The sequence below is a fragment of the Panicum virgatum genome, chromosome 5N (genome assembly GCF_016808335.1).
Source record: "Panicum virgatum strain AP13 chromosome 5N, P.virgatum_v5, whole genome shotgun sequence".
NCBI classification, from domain to species: Eukaryota; Viridiplantae; Streptophyta; class Magnoliopsida; order Poales; family Poaceae; genus Panicum; species Panicum virgatum.
In genome coordinates, this window is record NC_053149.1 from 3024306 (window position 1) to 3037167 (window position 12862).

General features: G+C 49.9%; 1 protein-coding gene across 1 annotated transcript; it reads left to right on the forward strand.

Annotated features, from left to right (window-relative positions):
- Positions 1–778: 778 nt before the first annotated feature.
- LOC120673703 lies at positions 779–6183 on the forward strand. The gene is made up of 8 exons (XM_039954673.1): positions 779–1089; positions 1719–1774; positions 1859–1983; positions 2169–2328; positions 3073–3485; positions 3645–4139; positions 4580–4658; positions 5650–6183. Exons 1-8 carry the CDS (start codon positions 1009–1011, stop codon positions 5786–5788), a joined length of 1548 nt encoding a protein of 515 aa, XP_039810607.1. The 5' UTR covers positions 779–1008; the 3' UTR covers positions 5789–6183.
- The last annotated feature ends 6679 nt before the right edge of the window (positions 6184–12862 follow it).

Here is a 12862-nt window from a genome sequence, read left to right on the forward strand (position 1 = left end):
CATACATAACCTTTGAAGAACACCAATCAATATCTCTCTGAAATCAAATGAATTTTTTAAATCTGCACAGCTTGATTTCTTCTTTTGAGGCGCTTCTGAAATAATGCACAGCCAAGTCACAAATGAAATACTGCACAGCCGGGTTCGTAGTTGTGTAGTACTGCGTGTGATGCAAGGCGCAAGTAATTAAATTCCACGCGCTTGCAGATCGATTTCGAGTTGTGGCGCGTGGCATGATCGAAAATGCCACTGTCAAAATCAATCATGCGCAGAAGCGAAAAGGGGCGTGATGTGGCCGTGGCCGGCGGCTAGCCGGAGTGCTGGGCCGCCGCTGTAGCCTCACACACAGAGGAGAGACAGCCTGCGTGAAACGAAAGGTGCCTCGCTGACTCGTGGGCTACCCAACGAACGATAAACCGTCTTGTGCGAAGCCTATCCGCTTCCAATTCGGAGAGGCGTGAAGCTTCTCCGGCGCCATCACGACGGACCCTACCCGATTTTTTTTTCTTTTCGAGCGGGACGGACCCTACCCGATGAGGCGATGACATGAGGAATTCGCGCACGGCCCCCGTGGGCCGTAGCTCAGCCCAGGTGCCCTCGGATGGGCCGGCCATACCCTCCCCCGCCGTAAGCCCGTAACGCCGACACCCCGGCCCGGTTCTTTCTTGCGTGGGCTGCGTGGTGGGCTGGTGGCTCTCCGTCGTCCGCCGCCGTGTCAGCAGGTCGTTGCGCGCCGCCCGGGCCTTTGCGTCAGCCTGTGCGGCCGCCCGACGTGCACCAGACCGCGCGGCCGCCGGCCTTCCCGGTGCGCGCGCTATCTACAGCCGCCAGGAAATTAGAGAGGCGGGAAAACCGCCGCCGGTGGCTCGGCTCCAATCCAAATCCCGCGCGCGCCGTCCTCACGAGTCACGGCCGCTCCTCTTCCCCTGATCCGAAAACCCTAGTCCCGCGGGTTCTCGAGCCCTTCGTCTCCCCTCCGGTTCGGAAAAGCCCTTCCGGCGCGGGAGGATGGCGGGCGGGGCCGTGGACCAGTCGCTGCTCGACCTGCTGCCCCAGATCCACGCCCTCTTCTCCGACCCGCTTCGCGTGGTGAGTGATGGAACCGATCCCCGCTCTGTATTCTCATCCTCTCCGTCTCGCGGTGCGTGGCTAAGCTGTCCCGTTGATTCCTACGATTGGGGGTTAGGTGTCGTGGATTCTGTCGGTTTTGGTGCTCATTTTGGCGTGGTTAGGACGGGGTCTCTAGTCAGTGTCGTGGTAATTTCTGATGAGGTTGTTGATTTGTTATGCTCTCGTGGTGTGGCCTGGTTACCACTGTCTAATTCTGTGGGGAAATAGCTTAAAATCACATTGCTTCCTGCATATCTGTTTATACAGTGCACTCTTCGTTCTTAGAATAAAATTATTCGTTGCTGCAACTTCTTGCTGAAACCTGCGGATGCGATATGCTTAGTTGTCATTTAAATTTGTTCAGCGTTGCCGTCTCGCAAATGATGGAAGCAAATAACTGAGATATCTATGTTTGACAGTTTATCCACAGTTAGGAGGGATTATAGCACATGGTGATACTTGAACTCAGTATGATGGATCCGTTATATGCCTTTTCTCTCTTGAAATTATTGCTATCTTGTCTAGTTTTCCTCCACAGTTCCATTTTGTTTTTGGAATTGTTTTTCCGGTGCCAATGTTCCAACATTTCATTTGTGCTTCTATAACAGATTTCATATAAATGGCTTAGTCGGAACTTCTCTGTATCATCAAATGATGCCAAGAGGTAACATTTCATCTTTATAATATTTGCCTCTGGGAAAATGTAATATCATGAGCATGACTTATGCAATTTGCATATTTCATTCAGGTTGCTTCAGGAGTTTGTCGACAAAAATGGAACCGACCTCCAAGTAATATACAGTGTGTCAGGGTGGCTGAAGAACAATCCCCAAAATTACTGTGTAAAACTCACTTCTGGCCCAAAACTTGAAGGTAATGCATGCCTTTCTACCCCCATGCTTATGGTACATTTTCTGACATTATGGCTTCCCCTCTAAGAAAAGTATTTTGAAAGTTGGAAATTGGATCTGAAATGTTTTGTCTTCACTCGCCAGTTATATTCTTTTTTTTTGTTGTGTCAAACTTACCTGAATAGTTAATATCTTTGTTCCATGCAGAAGCAAGACAAGCATTCAAAGATTCTTGTTCGGTCCAGGTCTACAGTATCCAGGCTTGTATTCCAAAAGATACAGCTGTACTTTGGAATCCTGAATTTGTGCAGGCAGAAGAACTTTTCAACCAGCCTTTTTATGAAGATAACTGTTTGAGAGATAATAGGTACTGTTCTCTTAGCCCCCCTGGTTTTCCTCCCGAGTCTCAAGGAGGCATACCTAGAAAGGAATTGTAGGGGAAGGCATAACCAGAACTAAACACACATAGAGATGCAGATAGATGTTATCTAGTCGTCTGACTAATCGCGATTAGTCGGGCTTATCAGTCCGGTGACCCCGATAAGGGACACCGAGTAGGTCTGGGCGACTAGTTTTCTAGTCGTCCGACTAGTCGTCGACTAGTCGCGATTAGTCGCACGATCAGGTTGGAAAACGATCAGACTTGAGATTGTTTTGTGGGCTGTTTGAGTTGTGGGCCTCGGCCGGTGATGGGCTGGCAAGGTGGCCCATTAGGTTTTTGGTATATAGAGGCTGAGAGACAGGAATATGGACTATGGGACAGGAATACAGAGTTCTGGACAGTTCACAAATCATATCTCACAAATAAGTGAAAAATCGACCATTATTGTTGCCTTCATACTTGCTTTTTATTAAGTAATATGTAGTACATATATCATATCGGTCCTGTGACACATAGGACGACTAGGCAGACGACTAGGACCTACTAAGCTCGACTAATCGGCCTGATCGACGACTAGGTTCGACTAGACGATTTGAAAACATGGGTGATAGAGTAATAATATATAAAATAGCAAAATCTAAAAGATAACAACTTGATGCAAACATTACATTTATGTGTATGTAGATGTATGTTACTTGAATCCTGATCATTATTCACAATTATGCACAGGTTTTGTGGTGTTTTGAATTCTTTTGTCAAGAGAACATCCAGTGGGAAGCATGTGAATTCATTGCCACCAAAGCCCGTAACTAGTGCTACGGCAGCCGCACCATCAAAACCTATTGTTACTCCAACGGAGCAGTTTGTTACTGCTCGGCAGCAAGATTTACCTGGACTGTCTAATCTAAAGCAGGGAGCAGGCAATAAGTCTGAAAAGGATAATTCCGCAGTATTAAATAAAGCTGGCAATGCTCCTGTTGTCAAAGAACCATCAGTTGCTGCCCATGCTAACAAAAATAAAGCTCAGAATGGCAAGGCCTTGCCTGGTAATGGTGGATCGCTGGCTAACATGTGGGGCCGTGCATCAGCGAAACCGAAGCCTCCAGCTACCACTAATTCTGCAGCTGTAGCAAGTGTTGCAGGTATTGTCTCTCAAATGTTCATATTTATTTATTTTGCTTTACCTTCTTCTGTACAACTTCCATCACACATGTAGTCCTTTCAACTAAAAAGAAGCGCATCTTTTCCTGTATACTCTTTGTAGCATACTACTGTATACCTCACTTTGTTAATATTTACAGCTACTGCTGATGCACAAATATGTGCAAAGGAGGAAGCAGACGCTGATAGCAGCGACGATGAACAAGGAATAAAGTACAAGAGGGGATCTTGCTGTGCAAATAACAAAAAGAGAAGAGCAGTATTTGATTTTTCAGATGATGAGGAAGATGACAATATTGCAAGGGTTGCATCTCCTGAGCTACCAAAACAGCATTCTCCGGACCCTGTTACCGAAACTGCTGAAGACACTCGAGTAAATCAAAAGAACTTGGAAAATAAAGATGATGTACCAAACAATGTGAAAGGTTGTTCGAGGGGGTTGGAGTCTGAGTTCACTTCTGAATGTAAAACCAAAAGTGTCAATACTATGAACCATTCTGGGATTACTTTAAAGGAAAAAAGCAGTGAACCTCCAGTCAATGACACTAAGCTGAATTCCACAGCTAAGCCTGCTTCCACCTCACCGAAGAGAAGAAAGGTTTTGAAGACACGCATAGATGAGCGGGGAAGGGAAGGTATTTATACTGAGCTCTGTAAAAGACACTAAGCATACTCAGTCTTTCTCTTTTTTTTTTCCTGTTATGCTTACTGGTGGCTGCAAAAGCAAACACAGCGATGACAAAGGAAACTCCAATGCTGCACATCAGGATTCTGCTGATATGCTGTGTTAAAATGTTGATCTGGTGCAAAATAATTTTGACAATCTGCTATGAAAAGAATAATTTTAAGAAGCTATGGTTAAAAGTTGTAGTATCAGAACACTTTTTAGGTGATCTTATTTCTTTTATTCTAGTATATGGTTGTTCACAATTTTTTTTATATGTGCTAATTACTTATGTTTTTGGTATCACTTATCTTTTTGCTGGTTATCTCATCTGCTTTCGCATTTGATAGTATGATTCATGATTCTAAACCTGTTGGAAGTTTTCCTTATAATTGCTTATAACTCTTTCAGTTACTGAGGTTGTTTGGGAGGGTGAAGCTTCTGCAGGTGACAAGACAGAGAAGAATGTGACCACTACTGCTGCTAGCGGGTAAGTAATACACTTATTTTTATTTTGCATCATGTGAACTTTCTTGATAATCCTGATCTACAAAATTATATTTCCATGTTTATACTTGAAACCATACAAGCACAGTTGAGCTTGGAAATGAAGCAGAGATTGCTTGACATTCTTGTCACAGACCATCTTTTCTTGTCTAGATCATCAAGAGCAAAATGAAAGTTGCATGTTGATTTCAACATTCCACCCATATAAGAGTAATTCTAAAAGTTCTAAAGTTTTATAGACACTTGTTTAGCTGAAGTCGCATTAGCATCAATTTTGAAGTCCTCTTATCTAGTGATTTGTTTGGCTGGTGGGTGACCCCCAAATTAGCAGAGAAAAAACTGCAGAGTGGTCTCTCTATCCAATCATAGTTTCCTTTTTGTAAAATGCTACAGCTTTAAGGTCTTAATGGAGAGAAACTTTATTGCCTGGGGAATTCAAAACCTGAACAAAGGACTTGTTCGTGTTTTAGATGGTAACCAGCACTTCTTCATAACGTAATAGTTTTAAATTTCAAGCTTTGTGGTAACTTAATTTGATGTATGAAGCAATATGTTACCTGAATCATTCAGTTGATGCTCATCATCCTACTATTAGATATGCCTGAAGTGATGTGACCCATCAGTTGATTACTGCTCTTTCAGTCTTATTTTTCAGAAAGCTGAATTCTTTGTTATCCATTTTCTGCTATACAGTACCTGATGTAACTGATTGTAATTGTTTTGAACGAATATGCCTGCGTCTACCAGTCTGTTTTCCTTAGATCTGTTAGCTTCTTGAAATTCCTTAATATGGGTACACATATACATACTGGTAGATATGCATTTTATGAGCAGCACCTCCCTGACCTGATTTTCATCTTTTGTTGATGATCATCATCATATTATGAGATAGCTTGTTGCAGTGCATTCATTTTCGGTTTCACTGCCCTGCTAAACCTACTGATGTCTCTCTGCAACCTCCAATTTTCTGTCAGGCCGACTCTTCCAAGCAAGCCACAGCCATCAGCAAACTCTGACAAGAGCAAAGCTCCAAGCAAGGCAGCAGCCAGCAAGAAACCTGCGAAGGGCGGCACCAAGCAAGGGAGCATCATGTCATTCTTCAAGAAGGCATAGAGCCTGCAGGCTGCACACGCTTATCAGAGATGACCTTGTCCAGGAAACTGCATTCAGCCACGGAACTGGACCCCCGGCCACACGTCTCTGAAATGGCTCCTCTTCGACCTGAATCACGTCGTCAGGTCGTCGAAAAGGACCAATGGAGGCAGGCGTCCGTTAGCTGTACCATTTTGTTTTAGAAGTGTAGTGTTGGATTGAATCAAGCAGTGAGGACACGTTTAGGAGTTCGGAGATTGTCTTGGTGTAGATGTGTGCATATAATTGTACCGCGACGAGGCTCAAAGGTTTGAACTTTGCACGGTGACCTGTCAAAAAAAAAGACCTGTCAAAAAAAAACTTTGCACGGTGTTGTGCTATCTGGAAGAAGCACTAGTGGTTTGTTAGAACAAATACTGGAAGATGTATGTGTGAGAGATGACCCAACGATATGGGCCTCTGAAAAGCTGTGCAGGTGCTCCGTGCTCGTGTGCCAGACTCGTTCACCGTCCGGTCAGGTCCTGAGATTCAGGGTGTGGGCGTGAGCGAACTCTGACAGGAGCACTGTTCCGTGCGACACCTGCCGCTCCATGCCCCATGATTGATGATCGCTGATCGATCCCCCTCCAGCTTGACCCCATGGCGTGCCAAGTAAGCCTCTGACTGCAAAGTGAATCCATTTAATGATCCAAGTATATCCAATCCAACTGACCAGCAACCAAGGCGCTGCGTGCCAGGAGAGGAGAGGAGAGAGTAGAGGAGTGAGACGCAAGGAAAGCGAGATACACACTATGATCATGTCGCCCAGTGTTGTTTCCATTTGCAAGTAGTCTCGCACACGCACGCACGGTCGGCCCGCAGTGACCGTGTTGGCCAAGCCAGAGGGCAGAGGCTCTCGAAACCCGCTTCCGGCCGCGCGGCCGCCACGCGACATGGAAGGTCGTGGCGCCACGCTAGCTGCGAACGGCATGGCATGGCATTGGCATGATTACGGCACGCGACGCAGGCAGCTTCGTTCGCGCCATCACGCGGCCGCACAATCAACGACGACGCCGCGCTTATCTAGTACCAGCACGAGTCGTGTCCGATAATACTAAGCCAGGAGTACGTAAGCGCACACCATCGTGGATGGGGGTGTGCCGTAGCACGCCAGCAACAACGACGCACGGACGGCAGCGAGACATACTGAGCGCACACCATCATGGAGGGAGGGAGAGAAGCTGCCTTTGGATTCGAGAGGATGACGACGATCGCCAAGGACTTAATAATCCCTCGTTAGCAGCAGCCTAACGATCAGACGACGACTGATGGGGCTAGGCTAGGCTAGGCTAGGCTAGGTGGTGGACCGAAAGGGTACGGTGAGTCGGTGACCACGCGCACATGAACGTAGCGCTCGCTCCATTTAGTTCCGTGTTCACCCAAGGGCTGTCGCCTAGCTTGTCGGATAGATAGATGCCTATGTACAAGACGACTGACCATCCAATATATCTCTGATGCCAAATCAGATGGGGGAGAGGAATTGGGGCATGCTTGAGAGCTGACGAGACGGACTCGAGCTCGACTAGTATCGGTACTTGGCCGATCACCACCACTAGTGGTGGTCCGTTCAACGATTTCACTGCAGGCTCGTAATTTTGCTGGGGGGTTAATTACCGCTGCATGCCTGCATCATCATCATCATCATCAATGCGAGTACTAGACAACAGTACGTCAGCAACTACTTTACTGAAGAAAACAAGCCAAGGCCATGACGCATGCAACAACATCCAGCAAAAGGGCCAAGCCAATCACTATATATATCCAGCCCAACCTTAACTTTGCCTCCATGACAGGTGACACATAATCTAGCAAGGACGACACCAAATGTGACAAAACTGCAAACTCCTTTGCAGTCATCGTATCATACTCATAGTTTGCAACGGCTTAATCATGACGATGATGTGTGATCGGTTGTTGGTGGCGTGACATGCTGAAGCACTTGATAATTCAGATCACGTACCGTGCAGTCAAAGGATCGACGATATAGGCCAATCCACAATCATCCTCGCCTAGCTAATAGTTAGCGGCCGCCGTCATCGATGGATCATGATGTAATCCACCAACCCGACCGGCGGCTAATAATCTGCATGCACGCAGCGAGCGGCGCAACCCCTGCTTCCTAAACTAGTGGGGCCACATGATGTAATAGCACATGGGTACGTATACTACACACACATATTATTATTAAACAATAAAAACAACATGTACGTTTCTGCCCTTGTAATTGGGACTTGTTTTGATCCATAAAAACGTGATTGTTTCTCAGTTTACAGCTGATGCATCAGTTTCATCATCATGAGCTTCGCCATAACAATTCTGGAGGCTGAAGCATTCCGTTGTCAGTTTACATAGTTTGTGGCTTGCATGGGTCGATCGTGTTCGCTCTCGCCTTTATTAATCCGTATCGTTTCAAAAGTTGTAGTAGTCCATATGCTTCTGGATGGATTGTTACTCGACTTTAAATCTTGATGAAGACTTTTGCCCCCACGTTCTTTTCATGTGCTGATGTAGAGAGAGAGAGAGAGAGAGAGAGAGAGAGAGAGAGAGAGAGAGAGAGAGAGAGAGAGAGAGAGAGAGAGAGAGAGAAATGGACTGCTCAACTGAATATTGGAGAGAAATGAACTGGCCGGCCGGGGACCTGATTACTACTCTGTACACCCCTCTCTAAGTCTCTAGTACCGTACTACCGTCTAGTCTCATGCATGCAAGTTCATACGACTCATGGACCCTGTTACGATCTTGTCGTCACTTATTAGTCATTAGTACTAGCTAAGCCCACACCTGTACAAGAGTCCTTGATTGCAATCAGAGCTCATCATACGTTAGGCGCGCCATCTCTTTTGCTTTCATAACACATTGCTTAATCTACTAGACTACTAGTACATACATGTCCTACGTTTCTCGTTGAACATTGTGTTCTTCTTCGATTCATTTCTTGGATTCCAATACCAAAGAGACGCCCAAACAGACCATATGCAATGGGAAACTTGCACGGAAAGCCAAGCTAAACGTAGCCACCGGTGAGGCCGTGATGAATGAATGGCGAGGGGAATGAGTGTGTGGCCCCATCACCATAGGAAAACTGAAAAAAGCCTTGCAGGGAATGATGGCCGGATTCTCGATCAGTTTTATTCCCGGCTGCTAGTACTCTTCTTTTGGCGTACTAGTACATGTTTTCATAGGAGCACTTGCTTTTAAGCTAGCCGGGCATGCATGGCCATGCCACATGCGTTGGGGCCGGCCATGAGTGCTGAACAACAAAGCCGAGGTGAGCTTTCGAGGGCCCACGCGACAGGCCGGCGCCAAAAGGGCAAAGTACCATGCATGCACACACACACAGTACTGGTTGGCTTTGGGATCATGTTCTGTTCTCGGATGATGCATCATACTACTCTGCCTTCACCTGCTGGGTCCTCCTGCCCTGTCATCATCTCATGCGTTGGCTCTGATAGGCCATGGCCATCCATGATGTGTGCCATCTCCGATCCAAAGGGTCATTTTGATCCATGCCACTACAATTTTTTGAAGTTGGATTTCATGTTGAAATCCATGCCATTGAGTGGCATGATTTTTAACGTGACACCCAATTTCACGGAGTTGTGGTGGCACGAATCGAATTTTCCCTTTCGTTATCTCCGTCTTGCCACGGCTTTCAGCTTGATTGGCTACGAACCCAAAGCTTGGTAGGTAGGTGACTAAGAATATGCCCTGTATTATTCTATCTATGGCCATGGCCATGGCCATGTATGGATCCTCCTAAACAAAAAGAAAACTACAAAAGCTAGTCTAGAGGGGTATAGAGCGTGATCTGTGGCGCGGGGACAGGGAGATGTCGCACAGATTACATGCGCAAGTGGATCTCCTGCACCAAGCTCCCCCGTGCACGTCAATGGCGAGCTGATGATCGATCTCTGCGCGCAGCCACTGCCTTTCGAGTCTTTTGAGTTTTGAAATATCGGATGCGCTCGGTCATGTGGAAAGATAGGAGAGATCGATGGCCCGGATTGGGCCACGGCAAGTACACTGCCGCTGCCACAGCTGCTCGCGTGCTCCTGCTGCAACCAAAGGTGTCCAAACTGGGCAGTGGTCGCAGTGTACTGCAGAGCCACGCACATGATCGATGATGCCGAGTTCGCTCTGAGCTCGCCACCCGCTGCAAAGCGCACCCTGCACCCTGCAGCTACGCGCGTGGTGAGGGACTGTTGCATGCATTGAACTAAAGAGGAAACTAAAGCCTCTCGCTGCCAAAGCCGTGCAGCAACTAGCAAGCAAGCCGTAAAAGAAGAAACCGTGCGTGCCAACTGCCAATGCAAGCAACGGGAAGACAGACCATCCTAATTCAGACCAATCAATGATAATGAAGCATTGCAACTTGCCCAAACACCCAAAAAAAATCCCCACCTGACATTTTCTAATTTGTCGAGAGAGAGAGCATGGAGGAAGAATAGTAGCAGAATACTGTGCAGAACGGAACCGGAGCAGTGTGAACGTGCTGGGCCAGATCGACGCCGACTGATAGATTCCGGGAATGACGGGGCCGGCGACGTGGCGACGCGGGGCACGCCCCTCCTCCCCCGTCCTCACGCGTGTGTACAACGCCGTCGCCGTCGACGTCGCCGGCGCTGTTCATCATCGTCTGTTCGGTGAATAGCCGGCCGTGTCTCTCTCTCGCGCTACCGCCCGGCCGGCCGGCGAATCCATGGAATCTCAACAAAAGTTTGGTGAGGTAGACACGACCGAGAATCGTGGGGAATCAGATTAATCTTGCGTGGAAATGAGCACGCCGGCCGCCGCCGCGGAGGTCGTCGCTGTTGCATTGCCTAGGCCATTGTTTCTTCTTCTTCCTCCTCCTGTCGGTCGAAATCAAATAGTTAAAAAAACTTCCTACAGGACCGCTGACAGTACCAGCTGGGCCCGCATGCCGGTGGATCAATCGCGGTCGACCAGGCGTCAGGTGTTGCGCGGTGAATTCGGGTCGGTGATTCACCACGCTGTGCCCACCGGTATTTCTTTATTTTTCTCCTCTAAAAAAATATTTTTGTCTCATTTCTGCTGAACTCGTTCATTCTTTATATATCTCCTCTGTATCCGGTCATCAACATTTTTTACTCAAATCTAGCCTACCCACCCATTCAATGGTCACTGACGAGTGGGACCCACCCCAACCACTCCATCCCCCACGTCCTCCTCTCTCTCCTCCCCTGCTTCTTCTCCATTCGCGAGCGGCCCGGTCCTTCCTCGGCGGCCGAGCTCGCCGACTCCACGGCTGAGCCCTCCGCGGCCAGGGCCCTACGCGGCTGGCGGCGCACGACGCGGACGGCGGCGCTCGCTCGCCATGGCTCTGCTCCGCCGGCGCGCTCGCCCTACGCCCCTTCTCTGCTCCTCCGCGCCGCGGAGGCCACGCGGCGGCGCACGGGGGGCTCTCCCTTCCCTCTCCCGCGCCGGGCCACGACGGCGCGCGCTGGATGGGGAACCAGTCAAGGAAAGCACCACGGGGAAGCGAAGTCAGCGTCGTCGTTACCTGCTCCGAAATCGGCGAGCCGGGTCGGGCGGGGATCGACGGGCGGAGGCACGCCGGCACGGCGCCGGCGTCCGGGGAGCACGTACGCCGGCGGAATCGGCGAGAATCTACCGCGGCGAGGGGAATCCGGCGTGACGGCGGAGCTGTGCGCGGCTCGGAGCGGCGGCGCGCGCTCGAGCTCCTCGCGGCGGCGCGGATGGCTCATCCGCCGACGGGGCTCCTGCGCGGCGTCCGGCGCGCGAGCAGCAGCGCGGGGCCGCAATGGCCGGCGCGCGGCGGGCGCCCAGGAGTAGGGGTGGTAATGGGCCATGGCCCTAATGGCCTCTTCACAGTCCAATAAAATCCTTAAAATTTTTAGTTCAAAAATACATATGTTTAGAGCCCGGCCCTTTTAGGGCCCGATCCTTAGATTTCCTAGTTCAAAATGTTAGGCCCTTTACCACCCCTACCCAGGAGCCGCCCCTCCCTCCCTCTCTGTCTGCGACGGGCCCCCTGCTCCCTCCCTCGCCTGCGCGCGAGGCGAGCGTGGCGAGCAGGGCCGGGCGCGGCACGCCTAGACGGCGGCGGTCGGGCCAGTGAGCGCGGACGGCGGCGCTGCGGGAGGGCGCGACCGCTCGAGCCGGGGAGGGTCGGAGCAGAGGCCCGCGCGGTGGAGCTTCGAAGCGTCGCCCGCACGCGCGCCGGCCGCGGTGGAGGTTACGAGCGGTGGCGGAGGCGGAGGCGGACGCGGCGCGTGGTACCCGCGCCGGAGCAGGCGAAGCGCAGGCCGGGGGTGGCCTCGGAGGCGGCGGCGGGGCGGGACGACGGCGGCGACAGGGCGCGAGCATGCCCGGAGCACGCGTCGGGAGATTCGAGCGGGCCCCACGCCACACTGGCCGTTTGCGGACGTCCTGGAAGCCCGCTGTTCCTAGAGGAAGCGAGCTCGTCCGCTTAGGTTGCGGACGCTTTCCAGGATGCCGCTGCAGGCGATTTTCCGGCGTGCATCTCCTTCAGGACGGTTTACAGGCTGCCGCTGCAGACAGCCTTAGGCTAGCTCCAACGGTGCCCCCATCCCTCCCCCCACCCCATATCGGGGGAGCTATAGGGGGAAATCCGATCCAACGGTTCCCCTATAGCTCCCCTTATATATGGGGGGAGTTGAAACTCCCCCCACATATAAGGTGAGTTCCAACTCCTTCTATATCTCTAATCACACCGTTTCTTTACGATATTAATCCCATTTGAGCCCGGTAACATGATGATAATGTGTATTATGACAGTACAAATACTGTATGATTTTTTTTTAAATTCAAAAACGTTAAATAAATAGTTAGTTAATGAGTGATAGTATATAGGGGGAATAGATATGGGGGAATGGTTGGAGAGAAGGAGTTATAGGGGGAGGAATCTTTTGGAGAGAGGTAGTAAAATATAGTAAATAGTACGTTTGGGGGGAGTTGGATGGGGGGAATGGTTCGAGACAGCCTTAGGCCGGCCGTGGAGCAGCAGGTAGATCAGCGGACCGGGTTGACCAATCTACCCCGCGGAGGGCTGGG

Coding starts and splice junctions, on each gene's coding strand:
- LOC120673703 (XM_039954673.1), top strand. CDS start 1,009: ATGGCGGGCGGGGCCGTGGACCAGTCGCTGCTCGACCTGCTGCCCCAG. Junction 1,775..1,858: donor TCATCAAATGATGCCAAGAG/GTAACATTTCAT, acceptor TATTTCATTCAG/GTTGCTTCAGGAGTTTGTCG. Junction 3,486..3,644: donor AGCTGTAGCAAGTGTTGCAG/GTATTGTCTCTC, acceptor TAATATTTACAG/CTACTGCTGATGCACAAATA.